General features: G+C 42.9%; 2 protein-coding genes across 2 annotated transcripts in view; one reads left to right on the top strand and one right to left on the bottom strand.

Moving 5' to 3' along the window:
* The window catches only part of FANCD2 (FA complementation group D2), a 42076-nt gene extending 24551 nt beyond the window's left edge, over window positions 1–17525 (bottom strand). The window contains exons 1-17 of the mRNA XM_064156650.1: window positions 16991–17525; window positions 16153–16242; window positions 15280–15414; window positions 14610–14677; window positions 13684–13787; window positions 13075–13138; window positions 12349–12401; window positions 9900–9978; window positions 9065–9189; window positions 8589–8676; window positions 7282–7386; window positions 5995–6095; window positions 5437–5545; window positions 4671–4706; window positions 4144–4287; window positions 2551–2685; window positions 1453–1584 (exon numbers count right to left, since the gene is read on the bottom strand). Of these exons, the coding sequence (XP_064012720.1) occupies window positions 1453–1584; window positions 2551–2685; window positions 4144–4287; window positions 4671–4706; window positions 5437–5545; window positions 5995–6095; window positions 7282–7386; window positions 8589–8676; window positions 9065–9189; window positions 9900–9978; window positions 12349–12401; window positions 13075–13138; window positions 13684–13787; window positions 14610–14677; window positions 15280–15414; window positions 16153–16219 (1545 nt within the window). The 5' untranslated portion in view covers window positions 16220–16242; window positions 16991–17525. The remainder of the gene's footprint in view (window positions 1–1452; window positions 1585–2550; window positions 2686–4143; window positions 4288–4670; window positions 4707–5436; window positions 5546–5994; window positions 6096–7281; window positions 7387–8588; window positions 8677–9064; window positions 9190–9899; window positions 9979–12348; window positions 12402–13074; window positions 13139–13683; window positions 13788–14609; window positions 14678–15279; window positions 15415–16152; window positions 16243–16990) is intronic.
* EMC3 (ER membrane protein complex subunit 3) lies at window positions 17498–22944 on the top strand. Its single transcript, XM_064156649.1, has 8 exons — window positions 17498–17735; window positions 17916–17973; window positions 18720–18813; window positions 19079–19183; window positions 19891–19972; window positions 20124–20203; window positions 20766–20848; window positions 22714–22944. The coding sequence occupies exons 1-8, from the start codon at window positions 17581–17583 to the stop codon at window positions 22840–22842; spliced, it is 786 nt and encodes a 261-aa protein (XP_064012719.1). The 5' UTR covers window positions 17498–17580; the 3' UTR covers window positions 22843–22944.
* The last annotated feature ends 842 nt before the right edge of the window (window positions 22945–23786 follow it).

Here is a 23786-nt window from a genome sequence, read left to right as displayed (position 1 = left end):
TTTATCCAGAGCCCCTTCCCATGTTCAAAATAATACACTGTCAGCTGCAGGGAAGGACAATTCATTGCAGCTTTGTTGTACATGCAGGAAAATGCTACATTCAGATTAAATAAACATAAATGTGGAGCTGTTACTTTGGCCTTAATTATTCTCTTTTGGAACGAGGTGTTGAGTTTGATGGGATTAGATAACCACTTTTGCAACTCTCAAGAAAATTCACCCAGTTTAAAGATTAAAAATAGCTGTTTAGGGAGATGATGTGTGCTAAGAGCTCCATGTTCTCTCTGTGCTGGAGAGGCTCCAGCTCAGTGTCAAACACACCAGGCATCTGCAGTTATGCAATCCTTTTCACAGCTCACTGGCTATTGTCTCAACCTCCTCTGAGACACATGCCAAACACACTGCACTGTCAGACCTTGAGGATCTGGCCAAAGCATTGATTAACATGTTTCACATGCAAACTTTGGTAAAACATCAAAGACTGGTCCAGAGAAACCATAAGCTGTAAGTGATCTGCCAGCACAAGAACATGCAAACAAGGTCAAGATGAAGATCACCAGGTCTCAGCAGACTGCTGTGTGCAAATATTCCCCATTGCACCTCTGATAATCCAAGCAGGAGTTTTGGGTCATCTCTTTCAAGGACTGCTTTGAAGCCTGAGCCCTTATCACATCCTCCCTCTGCCAGGAGGCAAGTGAGACCTGTTTCTTCCTGCTATACCAATAGAATGTCTGACAGGTTGCACTGCAGACTCTTACATTTAATAGAAAACTATAGAATCATCAACATCAAGTGGGAATCAGAAGTCAAAGGAGTGGTGGAATACCCAGACTCTTCAAGGCTCTGAAACGCAGGGTGTCCTTAAGCTACAACTCACCACAGATGGGTGACTGTTCAAGGAAAGCATTGCTACCTGCTTGCCTTCTTGGTTCACTCTTCTCTTCATCTCCATTTTCACTTCTAGAATTTTTTTTCTCCCCATTGAGGACTTATTTTTTTAAATACATTTTAAGACACAAGTCTTCTCCTCATCCTGCCAGGAGTTCTGCTGTAGGATTCAAATACTGGCTAAAGTACTGTCAGTCCTTCCATGTGGTAGAACAGGCAGACCATAAAGGGAGCAGGTTTTTGCAAAGTATTTGAAATATCTGATGTTAACAAAGAGAATGTTTTCCTTCCACTGTAGGTGCTACTTCATGACTGAAAACTAAGCATTCTCCAGCTACAAGGAGGGGTGACTTTTTCCTTTGTCCATCTCAATTTCCACTGTCAAAACCTTATTTATGCTATCTTACAGCTCACACTTTCACAGCAGATACTTTCCACTTCTGACCACTGCATTTCTTTCTCAACATAGACAGCTTTACCAGTACCACCTGTTCCAGTACTCTGTATCTAAAAAGTACCAGTCTGGGGCACGTTGGTACAGTATACCCCCAGAAGTACACCTACCTTCACAAAGGTGGCATAGCGCATCAGCAGGGCTGTGTGCAGTGTCACCAAATCCCTGAGCACATCCAGAGATATGTCCACTTCTGTCTCACTCCCACTGCACACATGAGTCACCAAAGCAGTCACCACCTCCTGAGGGTAAAGCCCCAAAGAAGCCATAGTGAAATATCAACAGAAAAACATCTGCTCTGTTCTCCTGATATAAAACATGTAGCTCATGAACAGAAAAATCATCCTGAAACTCAATGAAAGTATTCCTATGCAACGCTATTGCAGCTTCTGCTCTTTCTTCAAAATCTACATTCTTGTTTCAAACATCTTTTTATAACCATATGTATTCTCATCTCAAGGTTTTTCCAGTTGCTTTTTTATCTGTGTGCTAAATTTGCTGTCATACATCACACAGACATAGTGCATAGTGTTAATTACAAACATACCGTGCCCCAAAACCTGCAAATGCATTCAAAAGCTTGTGCAGAGCTGTCTTCAATGCCCACATTTTGGATGTCAGCATGCCTGCAGGAACTCAAATTGAGAGCTGAAAGTCTACTCTGACTATTTCAGAGCATGCAGCAGGAGCTCAAGTGGTCAGAGCTCTAAGGGAAATCTGTGTAAACTTCTTCATCACATTAAGTTATCCAAGGAAAGGGGGGGAAAAGTTTCAATACAAACTACGTCTTTTTAAAGCAGAGGATGCTCCAAAGTCAAGGTAAGACACAACAGGATTAATGAGCAAATCTGCTCTGTGACTCTGAGGGCCAGTCCTGATTTCCAGGCTAGATCTTGGACAACTCACTTGCTTTCCAAATTGCAGCAAACCCAGCACAGTCACCTCTGCTCCCTAAGTATTTTTTATGTTCTGTCACTTTTGAGGCCCACTTGTTTGCTCCCTTCTCCCAGCAGTCTCTGTGTTTTGGTCACTCACTAACAGTCTTGCTGTGACTGTTCCCCATCTTCTGCCTGGCCTACTCTAATAGCACAGACCTCTCTCCAAAGGTTTCCAACTGCCACAAATCCTCTACCCCTAAAGGATGATGGCATACAATCTAGAACAAAGGCCAAACACAAATTAAGTGGCTGCCATCCACAACACTGTACCTGCTGGCAGTAAGAGTCAAAGGCTGCAAAAGCTTGTTTGTACATGCGGCTACCAAAGGAGACTATGGCTGGGTGGGCGGAGCACAGAAACGTCTGAGCAAGTGCTAGGATTGAAGGGAAGAAGTCTTTGATAACCTGAAATGGAGAAAGGAAGAAGAGGTTACTGCTGCTTGTTTTAAACACACTCAGCTCCCTAGGGTACACTACAGCTCACCCTGAAAGTTTTATCTAGTTTAGTAGGTGCTTTTCTGCATTCTCTGACTGCCCTCTCTTGCACAAATGGGCAACAAGAGCAGCCAAGGCACACAAGAATGGGTTTCTATAACCCTCCTCAGACAGAGCATTTAGATTGGTTAGGAAGCCAATTTGCAAAGCTGCAGAGCTCACAGCAGCATACCCATTATGGGCAACATCAGTGAAGACACATTACAGAATGTACCACTAAATAAAAGCCCCAAAACAGACACACTTTTGGCCTTACTTTAACAGAAGGACTCCATTACATCAAAATACTCCGAAAAACCTAAATTTCCTTTCAAAATTAGCTTAACCACACTGAGGTCCTTTGACAAACAAGCTTGTATTAAGATGCAGTGGCCTAAGTTATCTTCGCTTATTCTGGAAGGCTGTTAAACTAAAAGTGAATTAAACTCTTTATATTCAGCATAAAATGTGCCTTCATAAGGCATTATTATAGTTCAATTAATTAATTTTAAATTATAACTGTTTTTCTCATCTGCCCTCTACCTCTAACAAGCAGCACTGTCATTTCTCGAGGTTTTCTCCACAGTAAATGGTATTTCATATTGCATGACAAGCACATACCCAATATGCACACACATATTTAGGCCTAGAAACCATCACACTGAACAAGAGCACAGGTGAGCACAAAAGCTTCTAGAAATACTGTGGGAGACAACACACAGTAGAGCCACAGCTCTTAAGCCAAGAGGTTTCACACCAAAATAAAAACCTCTTCCAATTCTGAAGAAAGCTCATCTCGAAAATCCCTCGTGACAGTTACAACAAAGGACATGTTCCTTGGGAGACTGGTCAGGGACTTAAAAACAATAAGTGTACATAACAGGAATAATATAAATAATGTAGCACAGGGTTAAGTCATCACCTGACAGGGCCATGGAGTTGATCAGAGGGCTGAAGCACCTCCCCTGTGGGAATGCAATTGGGGACATTCAGCCTGGCAGGCTCTGGGAAAACCTTACAGCAGTCACCCAGTACCTGAAGTGTGCATATAGGAAAGCTGGGGATGGGCTTTTTACAAGGGCTTGTACTGACAGAATGAGGGGAAATGGATTAAAGCTTGAGGAGGGCAGATTTAGAGCCAGCATTAGAAAGACAGGCTTTACAGTGAGGGCGGTGAGACATTGGAGCAGGTTGCCCAGTAAGGTCATGAATGCCCCTTCTCTGGAGGTGTACAAGGGCAAGTTGAGCAACCTGATCTGGTGGAAGGTGTTCCTGCCCATGGCAGGAAGTTTGAAGCTAGATGAAACTAGTCTATTCCAATCCAAACCATTCTATGATCTTTGAGAGATCAAGGAAAAGAGAACGTCCCAAAGCAGAATGAACACTGACCATTGAATGATTTTGGAAGGCGTTCTGCATCAGCTGTTCTGGCATGCAGCCAAGTCGAATTTTGTTCCTCAATACTTTCTCAATGTGCTTCTTGCTCTTGGTGTTTGTAGAATGGATTAGCAGCAGAACTATTAGATCCAGAACCTTTTTGAGGAAATAACCACCATCATTATGCTGAAATGATACTAAACATCCCAGACAACTACACACTCTGAAATCAAAACTGAGAAGAAAGCCCTGACAGCCACATCTGTAGAAAAACCTCATCAGTCCAAGAGGACAGAATTAAAGCAGGGTAACTCTGTCCCATGACATTTAGAAGGGATTAAGTGTTACAAATAAAATTGATAGCTGTCATACTAGGAACAAGTTACATATACCAATGTAACTTCCCAAGCAACATCACTGGCAGTTTTTCTTCCAACTGAAAAAAAAAAATCTCTTAATCTACAGGAATGAAGAAAGGCCTTGTGAAAACCAGCAGAAGAGGACACTCCCAGAGACAAGTGCAGAGTCAAAAGTATTACCTTATGGTCAGATACAGATGTGCTGTTCTCAATAGCCTAAGAGAAAAAGGTCCAAAAAAAAGTTATGCTGGAGTACAATCCCCAAAACCACAACCAAATAAAAAAACACAGACACCAAACTGCTCAGATTTCTCTCCTCTACAACAGCACAGCTATCAAACCCAGTAAACTGGATCTTGCCAACAGCAGAGAATCCAGAAAGCACTCAAAAACCAACACAAAAAAAACAGTTTGATGAAAACATGCTCAAATAAGATCAGGCTTGAAAAAGGTGCTAAGATACTGAGCAATGAAAGGCTGAGAACAAATAGTCTCCTTATTTACACTGAAATGCAGTTTTAAATTGAATTTAGTCCTGAAACAGTAAATATTGATTTCTTGCTGGACATTTTCAAGAGCCTTAAGGCTTCACACAGCTTAGTCTCAGCATATGGGTATATATTTTTGCTCTCTTGTGCGAAGGAAGAAGCTAAAATTATTTTTCCTAGAACTCTCTTGCCAAAATTCAAACCCAGATTTATCTGGGATTTTGAGACCTGTACAACAGAGCCCAGGGGCCATCTTGCAAGCACTGTGAAATCAGTAATTGAGGAAAGAAAAGAGATTCCTGAAAAAAGAACTGACAGTTTGGAACACAGAATTAAATCTGCATCAGCAAAATGAAGAGCTAACATTTGCCTTTTGATATCACATTTAATTTCAAGAAATGAGTAAGCTTAATCAAGGAGTCCAATTAAATAAGGAAACAAGGGCTGAAGCATCTTACCTTAATCCAAGCTTCTGAGATATCTTTCTGAAATCTCACAGCTAACTTGATGACATCAAAAATCAGCTTCACACAATTTTGGCTGGTGGTTACTTGGCTCATGGAAGAACTGTAAATGATCAGAAAGGAGGAGACTGAGTTATTAAAAAGTACCATAGTTAAAGGAACAAGGCAGACTAGCAGTCACAGCAGTTACTTAAAACAGTCATTCTCTAGAGGAAATGTTCTGGCAAGCACAGGGAATTTGAGAGGAGGGTGGAAGCAGAGGTTGCAGAATCAGACATACTGAAGAGAAGACAAAACAGATGAATTAGCAACAGCATTATAATAAATGGAGTGGCTTATCCCATGCAGACATGAATACAGATACAAAAGGAACTACCTGCATGGCAGGGGAAGCCAACCGCACAAGGATTGACAGATGTGTTATATTAGCACCAAGTGGGAAGGAATAAAGGTGTCGACACTTTTACTTGGGATACCTTAGGCTCATGTACGTAAAGAGACAAGATTATGTAGTGTCTTATCCCTAGAAGATCACATAAACAGTTCAAGTACCTGGCCTGGACTTGGCTCTTAAGCTTCTTCTGTGAACTCAGGATCTGCAGAGGCAGAACACATGATGACAGATCCAAGTTCCTGCGGAGGTCAGAAATCACCTGCAAAGCACAAATCACTAAGTGATCAGAGGCAAAAAAATGGCTAAGGAAAAGAAGATACAATATCACAAAATAACCTTGGAATGAAAAATAAAAAACATTTGTAGGACTTTGCATTTGTAAAGACCTACAAGGATTTGACCATGCTCAAACATTTGTTTGGGGTTCTTTTATACGCTTAGAAAATGAACCAGACACACTTTGCTCTTCACTGTCATGCACATACATGCAGGAAGCAGAACAGGATTTCTTAAGTTACTCCATGAAAGTCAAACCTACATCTGCTGTATGTTGCTGTGAACTAGTTTTATCCTGTTTATCAGCAGAGCAAAATATACTACAGTCACAGGAATTCTAGGGCATGTGAATTTACCAATTTAACTGCTGTCAAATTGTAATGGAACAGTGCAGAACGGACAGCACCTTACACATGCTGTTCTCACAGTGGTCTACCTGAAAGATTTGGGCAGATGACAATCCACATCTGGCTTAAACTGAGGCTTTGTCCAAGTATAAAAGAAAGTATGCTCAGTAGTTCAGCAAGGTTGGCTTAACAAAACATCTAGTTCATTTAAAAATATTCCAAGTATGTTTCCTTAGATAAAGCAACTTCGGAAAACTGAGAAATTTTACAACTTAGAACAAAAAAAAAAATCACCCTCCAGTAGGAAAATCACCCTAGAAGGGGTGTTTCCAAAGCATGACTTAGAACGGGACCCAATAGGGAAAACAGGAAGAGAATTACTAAGTTGCAGACCCAGGTCTGTTGAATCTGTCTCAAATTTAAAACCCTAGGTCTGTACAATGCAAAATTCCTAGACAAAATTTAAAGCTTTAAAGCTGGCACCAAAGCATAGTGTCTCAGTCTAAGGATTTAAATCAAGACAATTTGACTCCTCCTGGTTCCTTAAACTGTTTACACAGAGGAAAAACAACAAACCAAACATTCTAAGAATAAATCAGAAAAGTCTGCAACAGCCAGCAGAAAGGAGGTTTCAGCATGCATGGCTGAAAGCAGAACCCCATGTATGATGGTCTATACATGTGCTTTGATCCTTGGCAATATTAAACATTTTACTTGAAAACATTAAAGCAAACACCTCTGTGTGTAAAGCAACTGCCCCCTGTTAAAACACGTGTTGGATCAGCCAATCTACTGGTCTTCAGTAGAGAGAAAATACTGTACCTCTACTGCATCTGCTGCTTTGATGTTATGGAGGATGAATTTTACCACTACAGGCAAATCTTCCACCTTTACAGAAGGTACAATGGTCATGGCAGACTCTCGCACCTGAACAGAAAGCAACACAGAGTCAGATGGGGCAGTGGAGTTTGCAGAAAGTTCCATCAGAGGGAAGGAATCTTTGGAGGCTTACAGCCCAGCCTGTTCTGCTCAGTGTGGCAATACTATCTGCACTACATCAGACCAGCCTTGGAATTAAAAATAAAAAACAGAGCCTTGAAGATAGCCAAGGATGATTCTATGAAACCTTCTAAGCCCTGACACCTCTTTGATAATTTCTGTCAGTGCTGCAGACCCCAACTCGTTTCTCCAAATGCCCAATTTGAGCCTCCTGGGCTATGATTTGCGGCCACTGCCCTCTATCATATCAGTAGGCGTTGCTGAAAAAAGCTTGGCTCCATTATTTTTTAACTGGCTTTTAAAAGGGAAAAGCATGGGAATGTGCAGCCTGGTATGCATCACTGGCCCTTGGGGACTATGTAAATCATCTTAATGCATTCATACAAACCAATTTTATTCTATCCATATTACGCCTAACTGCAAGAAGTGTGCCAATCCAGCATGTCCAGAGACCCAAGGCACATCATCTAGTCTCCTTTGTTGTTATTCTGTAGAGAAAAACTATGACTATGCAATGATTTAATCACCTGCGTGCTCTTTCTTAGAGTGTATCAGTCTGGTCTGGTCATTGAATGTCAAAAAATAATAGACAAGAAGGAAGTTTAAGACGGCCTCAAGATGCCACTGGGTAGGTTTAGACTGGGCATTAGGGAACATTTTTTCATAAGTAGTGGTCAGGCATTGTAATGAGCTGCCCCAGGAGGTGGTTGAGTCACCAACCCTGGATGTGTTCAAAGTTCGTCTGGATATGCTGCTTTAGGATATGGTCAGCGTGAACCTTGTAGAGTTATCAGCTGGACTTGGTGATCCTGAGGGTCTTTTCCAACCTGAATGTTTACTGCAGTGGGAAAAAGTATTTTTGCATTTGCTAAGAGGGCTGTGTTTGTAATTTCTGAACGCAGACTGTAACAGTCAGAAAACTTCTCTCTGCTCCTTACTGAGCCTCCTCTTGCAAGCTTCCAAACCAGTTTTAGTTTCTCAAACTCTTTTCCAATTTAATCCATTTCAAGGCCTTCAAAGGCCTAAAGGACTCAGGTTTGTCAAAACCCTTTGAACGACCAAACAGCTCCAGCTGTTGTGTTTCTAAGCACGGACTGGGTTCTGCTTGGCTGCTCAGTAAGAGCTCTTACCTCAGACAGAAGGCCTGCGTCGAGATCCAGACGAGAAAGGGCATCCAGAATTGGAACTGTCAGCCTTCTGCCCTGCTTTAGTAAGCAGCTAATACACAAGGAAAACAAAACAGAGAGATGGATGGATCTTTAGTAAATTGGACAATTCTAGCAGGTTTTTTGGTCACTGCAAAAGCATCTCAAACTGGCAAAAGCATATACCACTGGCATTATGGAAAACTGGTTCCTTTAATTATGACTCCTCTCTGAACACACAGAATTGCTGATTAGAAACAGATATGAAGAACCTACCTTTTTCAAATTTCATGAAAACAGGGAGCATGGACAAAGACCTGATAAAAGCCTCAAGCAAGAATTTGAAAATTGGGAAGTATTAGGTTTACCATAAACAGGACTAAAATAGTGAGGTTGCTGGTACATGATTAACCACACAGAAACAAAAAAAAACGCAAAATAGCTAGCAGAATCATCTGTACCTGAGCTCTCTGGCAACCTCGCCTTGCTGGGAATCCTCCAGGATCTCAGGTATACTGGTGATAATATCATGCTGGATTGGTACTGGAGAGATGCTAACCATCTGCATCAACTTCTTGACAAGGTCCTGCAGACAAGAGGAACACTTGTAAAATGCAAGAATCTCACCCTAAGCAAGCAGTTCATTAGCATGGCAATAATACTCTGCATATAAGGTCACTCAGAAAGTCATCTGTCTGGATTTGTGCCAATTGTCCCTTGCTCATCCTCCTGAAGTCATAAAGAACAGCAAATAATTTTATGTAACGATGCTATTTTACAGGTAAGATATAACAGTATTGGTGAGACAAAGAAATTGGGAAACCCAACAGCAAGCTTCTCAGTATTAGTATGACTATGATTCAGTTCATTCTGTGACTCATCAGAAGCAGCCCCCCAGTACCACGTAGCTCTCAGACACTAACAGGAATAGAAGGAAAACAACCAAAGAAGGAACAGAGAACTGATATCCAGATGCTTGCTAGCATCCAATATCTCTGTTAAACAAGAGGGGATTGTAACATCCTGCCATCAAGAGCTTTAAAATGGGGGTGCCTATGTGGAAACACACATACAAATTTATTAAAAAGGAGACTTAGAGCATGAGAAAAAAGAGGATGTCCAGAAGTCACTGAGGGCAATCACAGTAAACCAGAAAGAATTAAATCTCTTCTTCAACATACAAATGTGAAAACAACAGCTGTTCTCATTAACCTAATAACTGATTTCATCCCATCTGAGAGGCATTCCAAAGCTGACTCAACAAACCACACATGTGACTGCACCATTAGTACCCACCTGGCTGTCAAGAAGCCTGTCAAGCCATTTAAACTGATTGACAATGAGCCGTGGAAAATTTGTTCCAAAGGTGCCTACACTACAACAGCAGAAAGTGAAATGCAGGTTAGTCAGATCCACAGGCTCAAAAGCTTTGCTGCTGCCCAGCAAGACCCTGAGATGCAAATCAAATTAACCACACGTAAAAATGACATTATGAAAATGACATTAACACTTCTAGATTTTAGCACCATTTGGGAAGAACCCTACTTCTTTTTTGCTATACACACAAAGCAAAGATACTGCCAGCCTTTTTCAATACACCAAGAACAACAACATCCAAAGTCATGGCACCACAGCCAAACACACAATGTGTGATCTTACTTAAGATCTCCTGTGCTACCATGAGAGGCTACACTAGCTTAGGCCAACTGCCCTTTGAGGTCAGTATCCCTAACTGTACTATTAGGTGCTTTTGGTTAAGTTTTGGGTTAGAGGGTGTTCACAAAGCAAATTTTTTTCAGTTTCCACTCACTCTCCAACAATAAGCAGTTTAGCAAATCTCCAAGGCAGAAGTTGGTGCCCAGTCCACTGTCTTTGCTATAAGATGTTTATCTTTATCCTACATTAATTTCTCTAAGACTCTTTAAAAAGAAAAAACCCTACAGCCTTGTGTAATTTGTGACCTCTACATTCTGCAGTACTGAATTTGACAGGTTAATTATATGTAATCTGAAAAAGTACTTCTGGGGTTTTTTTGTTTGCTGCCTTGCATAGTCAGAAACAGTGGTTGAACCTTCCTCAGTTACCTTTTCTAAACCTCTCTTGCTTTTATAGACAATTATCAACTCTCTGCCACTCATCTTCTCTGCCACTCATCTCCTTTGAAGGCAAACAGAATTCTATTCTACTTAGAAAAAAAATCCCTACTTACATAAAAACTGTTCTACTCTATTTTTATGAAAGCCTGACCAGAAGTACACATAAGATTCAAAATGTGACTGTACTAGACATTTAGGGTGGCACGATGTTTTCAGCTTTGTTCTCAATTCCTTCCCTAATATTCTGTTTGCTGTTTTGACTACTGCTAAGCATGGAATCAATACTAAAAATAAGAAACAAATAGATGCATCCACACAAGATGCCTTTCCTCAATGAAAACACTGATTTTGTCACTGTATTTACACAATAAAGGTTATTTTTAGCCTGGCTTTTAAAGAAAACAATGTTTATGCAGCTGTACTAAGATGCCCTCCCTCTACTGTAACTTTTGTTGCACACTGGTCTATGAGCACGTATGCATAAATAACCTGGCTGTGGCTAAATCACATGGATAAACTAAGTAACTAAGTTCTCCCCATACTTCCTACAGTGAGCCAGGGCATTAAACTTGTAGTAGTGACAGGTCTATGCTTTTACATCAGATGTGGGAGAAACTGGCCAGATAGTTCAGGTGTGGTTACAGGCTAACTGTTCAATGGATGCTGTTTCTGGCTCCAAACAAAGCAAAAAAACGGTGGGAAGTTCAGTGAAAAAACTCTACTGTTCTTCACAATTAGTTTTAGACTACATTATCCTGGAAATTATTATTTCACTTTTCATGTCCTTTTTCATTCACTAACATGTTGAACAACCCAGATCTCCACAGGACCATCCTCCTTCTAATCCAAAATGGGCAACTCACTTCTTTTCTGCCCACATTCTCCCACCATTTCAACTGGTCATTGATACATAGGAGAAAAAAAAAAATCACTCTTGAAGAGACCCATTTTTAACACTTCCTAAAGGGTTCACAGCACAACTAACAGCTTATTACTTTTGCATCCAAGATCTTTTAGAATTCTTGGGTGAAAACAGTTCAATCCTTACGACTGTGTCAAACCCTCCTCTAACAAGATTTCGATCTGAGACAATTTATTTAGACTCAGCCTCTGTGCAGCATTTGTGTCTTGCTTGATACTCAGCACTGAAACAAATATTGTCTTAGAGACAGCCTCAGCTTCTTTCTACCCCTGGACTAGCATCACTAACTCTGCAATCAACATTCAGGGCACTGCAAAGAGAACTGAAGCATTCAAGTCCTGCCTATGTTGCACCTCATGATCTGTCACTCTGCTATGGTGTTCTATATTCGAACAACAACAGAAGCATTTTCTCTTTCCCTTGTTTGAATATACTCTGCATTTTTAAAAGGAGGTCTGTTTGCATCTAGCAGCCTCCTAAAACTCTGCCAGCCACCTTTATCCTATTTTCAAATAAGGAGACATGCTGTAGTCCCTCTGCTGAAATACTTGTAAAGCTCATGCCAGTATCATGATACTTTACAGCTAAATTTACACATGTATGAAGAAAACATCAGTGCAAACATCCATTCAGGCAGACCTTAAGTAACAGTTGAAGCAAAACAGCTGGTGATTGCCCAAAGGATGGCATTTTGTTTTGGGGCAGAAAGAAGGCAGCCTATACTCACACATCAAAAAAGAATTCAGGGATCTTTTCCAGCAACAGTGTTATAACTGCAGGCTAGAAGAAAGGCAAAAAGGCAGTGTTAGCATGGTGATTTACTGCTTGTGCTGCAGCATTGCCACCAAAGCTGACCTTACACAGAGATAAAACGTGCACAGAGAACAAGACTCAAAAGGACAAATAAAAAATACTTTCTACATAAGAAAAATCTCCTCTCCAATAGGCAAAAGGAGGCATGCAGCCTGCTAGCTGAAGCCCACAAACATCAAGAGTGGTATAAACTGTCCAATAGAAGCAGAGTAGGGGGGCAGGACATACAATAGCTCCGGACCACACTAAGGTCTCTTTCTCAGACCCACTTGGGTTGCTTTTCTCCACACAGGAATCTAAAGCGTCATGGAAGCAGAAGTGGTTATATCCTATGAGAATTTCTCCTGTGGTTGACCTGGGCTGTCATCTCTTATCCTGCCCCTGTTCACCTTTGGAAAGAGTCTGCCTCTGTTTTCCCTATGGCATGCAACTAGATATTTGAAGACCACAAAATCTCCCTTAATCTTCACTTCTTAGGACTCCGTCTTTTCTTGTATGCCATGTGCTCCATGCCCTGAGCATCTTAGTGTCCCCAAGCAATTGGATACAATTCCAGATGCAGCCTCACCTGCCTCACAACCAATTCCTTTAATCCTCTACTTACTAAAGCACTATAAAGGGCAAACAGAGGTGCCCATACCTGCAAGATTTTAACTCCAAGCAGCAGTTTAATAAGGCTTTCACAGTATGAGTGCACCAGAGTCCTGCAGGATAAAAGATTGCAACACAGTTGTAATAAAAACATGTCAGGAACACAGGCTGTAACTCTTTCCATTACTGTCTGTTGGAGTTCTTTTAAATCACTTACAATGACTTACAGTAACCATAGACAGACAAAAAAAATTAAAGCTGCAGTTTAGATATGAACGAGATACTCCACAAGACTAGAGCGAGCTGGAAATGCCAAAGTCTCTGTGGTTCAACTATACCTCCTGAAAAAAATGCCAAGGAACAGTTGAACTTCACCAGCCTTATCAATTTTTCCCCCCCCAGATACTTGGCTCTTGCCATGAAATGCTTTGGGGCCCAATGCATGCCACAGGCAGCCAGCAAATTCCATGACTTATCACTCTAAACTTACTGCTATTAAATAACAACATATTACACCAGCTACTTCTGCATAAGAAATAAGTCCTGTTGTGTATCAGCTGGAGCTATGGCCTTTCCCTCCTCTCTCTTTGATGTTATGCAACTTGTCACTAGAATCTGTCTCTGACTGAAGAAGAAAATAAGATACTCTTTCTCTGACCTTGACCCCTCAGTCCGTATGGGAGCGCATGGCAAGAGACAGTTCTTGAACTGGTTTCTGTCCTTGATATGAGACTCCAAGCCGCTGATAAATTGCTTCACAACCTGCAAAGCAGAGAAAAGTTATCCACTCCCTGAAGAGACATCCCAACCAACTGCTGTGTTTTAGGATGATCTTTGTGAGCAAGTGATAAGGACAAGGAAGAACTAGCCAGGGAAACACAGATGGAAGGAAAGCCAGATAATAAATGAATTCTAGGCTAAACCATTTCCAAAATGAAACATTGGTTATTATGCAAAATAACTCTATATAACTCTAAAGCAACAGTAAGACTTTGATTTTAAATGGCTTTGCATTCTGTTCAGCTGAGACAGCAACATTTAACGTGACAAGACTTGCACCCAAAAAATATTTCCAGGATACAAACCACTGGTCTCAAAACTTTCACCCTGGGCTTGTTGACTGCCACATTGTGGCAGTTTCAATGCTGCTAGCTCCTAGCCAACACAAAACCAAACACAATTTCCACTAGAAAGGTATGAAAGTGATTTTTCTCCCTCAAGAGTCTTTGTTGAATAATATTGCCAATTAATTCTTTCAACAGGGCAACACGGTGGAAGAGCCTCACTTTTGCTTGGAATGAAGCAAGTCAGACTGGGAGCACAAGCACCAAATCTAGTTTAACAGAGGAACGTGCTGGTAATGTCTGACTATTCAGATGTAGCAGCTTAAAAGTGACATGTACAGCAGAAGGACAATGTGACCAAATGGCTGGACAGCAACACTGAGAATCCGGACCACAGAAACCCAAGACAAAGCAAACTTTTGTTTGAGACTAGCAGGGACAGGCATCTACATTTGCACTCTTTGCTACACAGCAAGCAATGTTGAAGCTGGCTCCTGCCAAAGTATGGTCAGTTACTTACACCTGGGTAAGTAGGGTGCTTCTCCAGGGCCAGGCAGAGCTTCTTCTGGAAAGCTATTTGATTTACAGCTAAGGAGAGAGTTTTAAAAGAACATAAAGAACCAGACATTTTAACCATACAACATCATAAACAGCTACACTAGGTACAAGTTCTCAAGCCCATGCACCAATACTTCTGTCTTTGCTCTGTTGAGAAGTCTAGTTAGTAAAAGTGGTATCACCACTTGTGCTTTCTCCAGTCTGGGCTGGCAGTAGGTAATAGCATTAAAGATGCTTAATATAAGAATTCTTGAATAACTCTGCTGAGTTGAAAGACAGCATAACATGTTTATTTTCCTGTTTCAGAGCTCCTGCCTCTGTAGCTCAATACTGTAATCACAGACGCAGTCAAATTTTATTCCACAAACCTCTAACAATGTTTCAGAAGTCTTTTGACTTAGCATGTATACACCCAAAAACCTGATACAATGAGTTTAGGTGATGCACAGAATTCATGAGGAGTTGTACAACTCAAGAGATATATAATAAGAGGCCAGATGAAGGTCTCCCTCAACTTTGGAGCAAGCCAGCTCAAGCACTTTTGCTCTGCAAGGAAAATGCCTCTTACATTGTACCAGCCATCTTTGCAGGTTTTCAGATACAAGCAAAAAGAAAAAGTGTTAAATACATACCTATTTCATTCTGTCCCTCCCCAACTTTCAGAACAATTCCTGATGTCCTAAGGAGCTCTTCAAAGACTCCTTCATTCTGCACTCCACCATGGGCAGAGGCCTTTTCCACATCAGAAATTCGTGACTTCTTTGTTTCTGTGAAAACAAGACATGCTACATCAAGCATACTCTGCAACAAAAATAGTGAGGATCCTTCATAGAAACAACTAATTCAAAATTAACCTTCAAATAAGGAATTAGAGGAACACAGGATACACTTATGGGACCAGAGTAACAAACAGAACTGCTGTTGGACTGTGGTCATTAGCCAATTCTGAGGTCAACACCAGGTCCTGTTAACAGGCACTTCTGCAGTGTGACACCAGAAAGGATCATTCCTTGCTCATCCCTTTTAATGATGCATAACCAGACAATTAAGATACACCTGCTTTACTCCCATGGGAGACACACCCACTAACAGATCACAAGCAAGTCACATCCTTCTCTCTGCCCTGAAAAGCACAGATTTAATAAAGGTTCCCCTCACTAGACCTGTCTCCTAGGTATCCACCCATCTACTAAAGCCAGAAGCTTCCCTCCAGCTACACAGAGTATTTTGGTTTGATATATAGATATCTGTTTTGATCAACCGCGATCAATCTGCAGACAATGAAGGCAGCAAAGCTTAATATGGTAAACTCTGATCAAAGAGCTGAGGTACTGAGAAAAGATACAGCACTGTTGTTAACACTGTTGATTTATAATGATTTTTGGAAGTGTTTACAGACCAACACTGTCACTCAGCACTAGCAAAACTGTCATTTTTGCCTTCTCCCTGCCTGGGAGCTGCTTCCTCTATCACTCCCCTGAAGATTCTTGCACCTGAGCACCTACTTGGCAAGTCTGTCTTGCAGTTCTCTCCAAAAGCATCAGATTTTGACGACTTCCTTTTTGAAATCATGGTAACAAAATCTTTGTTGTTGCCTACAAGTGCAGGAAAAAGACAAGTGAGCAAAGGAGACATGACTTTAACTCCTTCTTTAAAGCAAATATTGAATGCATTAGTGAAGGGAAATGCTCCAGAAACTGGAACTGCTCAAAGAAAGGCAGATTGCCTGGTTACCCAGTACCACACCACAATCTTCTGCTGTACAGGTTGAGATGACAGAGCTTGTCATATTTAAATAGTGCACTATGGCACTTTTCCTCAAGTTCAGTTCCTCATAAAATAAGGCTTAGCTTTCCAGTCAGATGCCAAGCAAATTCCATGACCAATTAAACAGCCAACTAAGAGGTTTTGGATGGCACTCTCCCCCAGCTCAGAGAAAGGTATGAAGTATTAGCAATCTAGCATTCACAAGCCCAAGCACGTTAGCCAATCCTGCTCATACGAGTTCTGTCAGCACACACTTCCACCTGACTCGTCCTCTTTTGGTGGGTGGCAATGATCAAAAGGATAAATCTTGGCTCACCTTCAAAACTTTTTAAAAAAATAAAATAGGCTTAATCATCTCAAGCTCAATTTCAGCTGTTTGGCCGAGGCCAGTAAGATGAGCTATGTAAAGTGTCAAAGTGGAAATGGAATAACTAAAAGAGAAAGTGTCATAAGCCTTTAGCAGCTCTTGTCCTCAAATGACAGGCCAGAGAAGCCACTTCCTCCCAGTTAGACCTCTCTTCGTTTATATCTCTTCCCAAACGTCTGTAAGTTTCTGTGGCTGCCATCCTACCTCACCTGAACATTCACAGGGCAGTTTGGGGGACAGAAAAGTTGTGCCACCTTTAGCTTGGCTCCATCAGTTCCCTCAGCCAGGAAAGGCCAGCTGGATTCCGAGACCAGACTAGCGCTTGGGGTGGCAGCCAAACTTTAAACCCGGATCTATGATCTTAACAACAAAGAGCCACCCAAGCACGGCTCGGAATAGCTGTCCCACAGCACAGCGCTCCCGCAGAGCCCCGTCAAGCGGGCCGGCTCCCTCTCAGGAGTTCGCTCGTCCACCGAGGGGCTCTCACCTGGGTTGTATGCGACACCGCAGCCTCAGCCGGCGCCCTTCGCCCTCAAGCCGCTGCCGCCCCACCGGCACAGGGTCCGGCCCGCGAACGCCGCAGGGGCTCCGGGGCAGAGCGGCTCCGGGGCAGAGCGGCTCCGGGTCAGACCGGCTGCGGCCGCCGCCCGCCACAGAGGCCGCTCGAGCTTCCCGCCGCTGGCGCGCGTGACGTCCTTCCGCCGGCGGCGGAAGCGCTGAGCCAGGAAGCGGAAGTGGGGCCGGGGCCTGGGGCGGCCCGGTGGCGGCCGGAGCCGGGGCCGAGAGCGGGACCGCCACGATGAGCGAGCCCGAGCTGCTGCTGGACTCCAACATCCGGCTGTGGGTGGTGCTGCCCATCGTCTTCATCACCTTCTTCGTGGGCATGATCCGGCACTACGTCTCCATCCTCCTTCAAAGCGACAAGAGGCTCACGCAGGAGCAGGTGTCCGACAGGTCAGATCCGCCGACGGCCCCTTCGGCCCGGGCCCCCCGGCCGCGCAGCCACCGCCTTTCCTCTGCCTTTACCTCGCTCCCCTCCCGCCGGGGCCTGCTGCCGCCCACCGGCCGGGAGAGGCAGGGACAGGCCCGATCCCGCGGAGGCCGTGCCGCTAACGCGACGTTTCTCTTTTCCAGCCAAGTGCTGATTCGGAGCAGAGTTCTTCGGGAAAATGGCAAATACATTCCAAAGCAGGTACGGAGCTGCGCGAATTGCTTTATGCTTTTTCAAGAGGCACAAGCACAGAGCAAGAAGTTGTGTTCTGGACTGCTGTAACGAGAGGCGAGCACGGCTAGCGGGCAGTCTCTGCACCGCGGCCTCACCGGGTCAGACAGCCTGACACAAGCTCCCCCAGCCCAGAGCAATGTCTAGAAGTGAGGTCGGTAGCAGATGCTTAGGAAACCTGAGTCCAGGACCACTGCAGGTGTTTACTCCCTCATGTTGTCTTCCACCACTTTACCCATATACTAAAATGAAGTCGAGTTCGGACTGTCTGCCAAAAAGTACATCGGGATAAGGAGGCAATCGTACGGTGTCAGCTGTGATGTTTGCTAAACATCAGCTGCCTGTATTAGCTTAGTTCCTGCCAAATCTGTATGCTGTAAAATCCTGAAGTTAGCTGGGGGTGCTGCTGGCATCAGTACTGAACCAGCAAGAACTTTAGACAAAGTGCCAGAAGCTCTTAATCAATGTGGATCCTTCTTCAGAGAATTCTGAGAATTGTATTAAGAATTTTAGAAAGCCTGAAAGCTGCTACCCTAGATCCAGGGAAACACAAAAGTTAGGAGTTGTAGAGCATACATAAGGGCACTGAATTGCCTTCAAGCAAGCATGTGTTATGAAAGCTCACAAGATGTCTGCGTCTCTTAACAAGAAATAATGCTTTTGTCCTTTTGTCCTTTCATTTCTTATGGTGTTGGCTGTGGCTGTTTCTGTTTCAGTCTTTCCTCACCCGGAAATATTTTTTTAATAACCCAGAGGATGGATTTTTTAAGAAAACAAAAAGAAAGGTAGTGCCTCCTTCACCAATGACAGGTACGTTAAGGTATCAGAAATATAGCTGGAGGGGGAGTAATTTTCTGCCAAAATAGGGCAATGGATCACCTTCAAAAACCGTTCAGTGAATGTGAGTAAGGGATGGGACATTGTAGTTGGGTACTGGGGAGCAGACAGGAGCAAGATAGTGGAGTAGGACTGCTACTGCTCTAATTCAGTTTCATGTGTAAAACAGCTAGTGAAGTAATCTGATTTCCTTTTATTGTTATACACTGCTACTTTACATCACATCTATGATTTGCAGATCCTACCATGTTGACAGATATGATGAAAGGGAATGTAACCAATGTTCTGCCTATGATCCTCATCGGTGGTTGGATCAACATGACATTTTCAGGGTTTGTCACAAGTAAGTGTCTAGCATAACACACCCTATGGGTCTGGCTATGGTTCTGATGATGATCTCAAAGGGTCTGGGTTGCATCAGAGATTGCTCCTCTCCCTGAGAGCAGTTGATGAGAGGCAGCCTGAATTTGGCTTGTGGCTCACTCCGTGAGCTGCAGTGATTTGCTTGCACCAGAACAAAGGAGGGAAGATTGTTCTCGGAGTACCAGCCCCAGTCAGAGAAAAATGGTTGATGTCTTCAGGAACAACTGTAGCAGGGAAACCAGTATTTAAAGTCTATGCAGTTTCAAATGCATTGAAGTTTATACAGTGGGTTTTCCTTTGAGTTTGTCCAGAGAGTTAAGTATTGGGTAGTGCAGAATATACACATCAAAAATACTTCCTTAAATTCACAGTTCTGTTCTGTTTTGTTGGTTCGTTTTGGTTGGTTTATTTTTTGTTACTGCTTCTGTGTTACCGTTTCTTTAGCAAAAGACATTCTCCTTTGCAGTCAGTGAAACAATGGCCCTGCTGGTTTGGCCACCTCATTAAGTTTCAAAAGGTCTTTCCATATGCCAATACAGACCCACAGCTTTTACCTAAGTGCATACATAGGCTGTTAACTTGTTCTTGCATGCAAACTACATCAGATTTGATAGAATTATCTACTGGCTTTGCCATTTGCTTTTCAATTGTGTGGTGTTGTGAAATGGTTGTTTTGTAACCCTGCAGCAAAGGTCCCGTTTCCTCTGACGCTGCGGTTTAAACCAATGTTGCAGCAGGGAATTGAACTGCTCACGTTAGATGCATCCTGGTAAGCCTCTGTCCTCAGCAAGCACGGCCAAATATTCACTTGGAAAATTTTGAATGTGTTAATAACCCTTGAATGGGCTGTGGGTGCTTCTGACATGAGATCACAAAGCATCTGTCAACTGAAATCAGCTGTGCTTGTTCTGATTTATCAGGGTGAGCTCTGCTTCCTGGTACTTCTTGAATGTGTTTGGACTCAGAAGCATTTATACTCTCATCCTGGGCCAAGATAATGGTAAGACACTTGCTTCTCCTTCTATGGACTGACTTCAGAAGGAAGTTGGGGAAGGATTTCTAAATCTCTAAAGCTTCTCTCACTTCTGTGAAGTTATTCCCCCTGGGGCAAGTTTGACATCACCTGCAGCAAGTACCCAGATGTGCACCAGCCCTTGGCTAACTGTAAACTTGCATGAAGATTAACCTATGCTTTCCTTCCCCTCACATTGCCATGCAGAAACTTTGCTGTCAGGGTTGCTTTTATTTCTGGCAACTATAATTTTTGAGGTAGCTGCTCAGACTCCTTAATGCTAAATGTGGGTCAGGAGAGATAAGGTGAGGAGGTAGTGGGAATGCAAAACTCAGCATTTTCCTCAGTTTGTCTGCATACCATATGTAAATTTAGCTAAGATGCAGGGGATAGGAACAAGATGTTTTGTGGGAGGTCTTTCTGATACATTAGTATTGCATCCTGGGTGTTTACAACTTTCTGGTCTATGGGTAGAAACAAGCCTGGTGGTACTGTGCTTCAAGAAACAATGTTTAAATTACACAAAAACTAACCTCTCCTTTTTTTATAGCTGCAGATCAGTCTAGAGTGATGCAAGAACAAATGACAGGGGCAGCAATGGCCATGCCAGCAGACACTAACAAAGCATTTAAGGTACAGTATTTCTACCTGCGTTCATGATGTCTGTAAGCTTACAGAATTGCAGACTGTCTGTAACTTAGCCTCTCCTTGTGTCAAGTATGGGAATTGCTCTGGATTCCTGTTCCTAAAATTAGAGCTGACAACTAATGGAAAGATATGGAAGTTGCCCTGGGTCTGGCAGAGCCCTAATACTCTGAAGTAAACTTGGTTAGTTAGCAATTCCTGATACAAAAGCTGAATTCCTGAGCCATCGTCTGCACTTGCAGGGGAACATTTTTGTTTGACTTCTAGTTCCCAAGCAGAAGGTGGCTCCCAAAAAGTTGTGTTAAAAGTGTCAGCTAAGCACAAGTCTAGCAGGCACATTATGGAACTTAGGTATGAAAATCAAGTAAGCAAAGTAGCTCAGTGGAAAAGCTGTCAGGGTGTGATGGTCTCGAAATTTCTTCTAAGCAGTCTCCATAGGCACTTTCACAGCCCTAGTTCATGTATGAAGGGAAGGTCCTCACTTCAGCTTTTATGTATGATAGCAGAGATTACCCACAGACACCTTGCTGGGAAGTCAAGATTCTGTATTCAGTGATCTTTCTGCTTATAAAACAGGCTTAGCAGTTTACAACTCAGCTGGAGCAGTGACTGTTTTGTCTTAAACTGCCAATGCTGAGGTGCAATTCCAACCCGTACCAGGTGCTCTCCAGGCTTACATTCCTCTGCTTCCTTTCCACTACTGGCTGTCCAGAGCAGTCTTGCTGTTCAGTCCTGTGGGAACCTAAACTCACTACAAAAGATGATCCAAGGGCTGGAACACGTCTGCTATGAGGATAGGCTGGGGATATGAGGAGCTGGGATTGTTCAGCCTGGAGAGGACTCTGGGAGGACCTTATACCTGCCCTCCAATACCAGAAGGGATCCACAGCAAGGCTGGACATGCACTTCTCATGAGAGTGTCCAGCAACAGGTCAAGGGGGAACGGTTTTAAGCTGGGGGAGAGTAGGTTTAGACTGGATGTTAAAAAGAAGTTCCTCAGTACAAGGGTGGTGAGACTCTGAAATAGGCTGTCCAGTGAGGTTGTGGATGCCTCCTCCCTGAGGGTGTTCAAGGCCAGGCTGGGAGTGGTCTTGAGCAGCTGAGGGATCCCTGCTCATGGCAGAGATGTTGGAGTAGGTGATATCTTAAGGTCCTTTCCAACCTAAGCCATTTCATGATACATGGTCTCCAGCAGCAAAGAAAGGAAGCCCATACTGCAGAGAAGTGCTCTGGCCAAGAAATAAAAATCTCTCAAGTCACACGACATGGTTTTGCTGGCAGTGTGCAGCTTATTCCACAGCACTGGAGCAACACTTAAACTGAGGAGGAGAGATTGTGTTTGTAGGTGCTGGAAAAAGGAGATTGTTCATATAATTAAGATGAAATTCTGTCTTGGGCTGCTATGAACACCTGTCTTAATGAATTGATATCATCTCCTGCAACTCCAGAGACTCTCTTGGTTGAAGTCTAATGAGGCACATCAGGGCACTGGTCAGTTGCAAAATCTTTGGTCTAACTTTCTATCACATCTCTGAACTGAAGAAGTAACTAAGCATAAAGCACTTGACACAGCCCTCTATAACGCAGCTGGTGTAGACACCTGTTGTAGAATAAATGCACTTCTCAAAGTTAGAGGGTTTTCAAAGAATAGCTAATGTCATTCTTTTAATGTCTGTGATATATTGACCAACTGATACCCAGTAAAGGGTGTAACCCTGACTTGAGAGTTGGCAGGATTGGCAGGTATTTAATGCAGCTTGGGGGTTGATTTAGTTTTCAAGGTAAGCACTGCTTTGTGTAGCTCCAACTAACTGTGTTGGTTCCCTTTCTTTGCCTCTTTCTTGTCACTGCAGACTGAATGGGAAGCTTTAGAACTGACTGATCATCAGTGGGCCTTAGAAAATGTAGAAGAGGAGCTTATGGCAAAAGACCTCCACTTTGAAGGCATGTTTAAGGAAGAACTTCAGACCTCCATCTTCTGAATTTGAGAATTTCTTCTAAAAGTAAATTGAAAAGAAATCTGTTAAAACTATATAATGTATTTTGGCAATGTTGAGAATAAAAGAAAACCACTCTGTTCAGAACTATAGTAGCCTTTGATTTGAGCCCCAGGGCCAAGGATGTTGTATTTGAAAAAAAGGGTCTTGGTGTGAGTCTCTCTTCTGTTTCTTTTCCTGGGCAACATGCTGGAGAAAAGACCTAAAAGTTCTAGTACACAGAGCAAGCTTTCTTAAGGAACTTCAAACTTCCTGAAACTGAAAAGGTACAAGTACTGTCTCAGTTTCTGGTTTTGTCCTTAAAAAAAAGCCTTTCCTTCTGAACAATTAAGATAGCATCACCATGTGAGCATTCAGAACTGCCTTAGTGACAGAGTATCTAAGCACATCTCCAAAAGCACTTTGGAGATTCTCTTTCTGAAAGGGGTGGTTGTCCCTCCTCTTCATACTTGTTCTGTTGGAAGCTCTCCCAGAACAACACAAGAGGGAGATACCACTTGCCCATGACAAAGCATGGGACAGCTCACCTTAGAATCAACCACGTTGGAAGAGACCTCCAAGATGATCCAGACCAACCTATCACCCAGCCCTATCCAATCAACTAGACCATGGCACTAAGCACCCCATCCAGTCTTTTCCTGTACACCTCCCGAGATGGCAACTCTTGTAACCTCCAAGCCTGCATAAAGTTTCTCAAGTGCTGCCAAGTCTCATATGCATTCTTCTGCTCTGGTCAGCCTGCTGGTGGACACACCACTGGTCATGGGGGCAACATCTGCCCTGCTCTTTGATGCTTCTTTTCTTGGACAAAGCATTTCCTCAGAAGTCTCCAGGCAACAGGCAGCCAGAGGTGACATGTTGATGCAGAGACAGCAATCACACAGACTGTTTCCCATTTATTTAGTCCTTCTCAAGTCCACATCTGTAAG

The sequence above is a fragment of the Pogoniulus pusillus genome, chromosome 16 (assembly GCF_015220805.1).
Source record: "Pogoniulus pusillus isolate bPogPus1 chromosome 16, bPogPus1.pri, whole genome shotgun sequence".
In the NCBI taxonomy this organism is placed as follows: Eukaryota; Metazoa; Chordata; class Aves; order Piciformes; family Lybiidae; genus Pogoniulus; species Pogoniulus pusillus.
Note: the sequence above shows the minus strand (reverse complement) of the source record. Positions and strands in the feature narration are given on the sequence as shown.

Coding starts and splice junctions, on each gene's coding strand:
- EMC3 (XM_064156649.1), top strand. CDS start 17,581: ATGAGCGAGCCCGAGCTGCTGCTGGACTCCAACATCCGGCTGTGGGTG. Junction 19,973..20,123: donor CTCACGTTAGATGCATCCTG/GTAAGCCTCTGT, acceptor CTGATTTATCAG/GGTGAGCTCTGCTTCCTGGT. Junction 20,849..22,713: donor ACACTAACAAAGCATTTAAG/GTACAGTATTTC, acceptor TTGTCACTGCAG/ACTGAATGGGAAGCTTTAGA.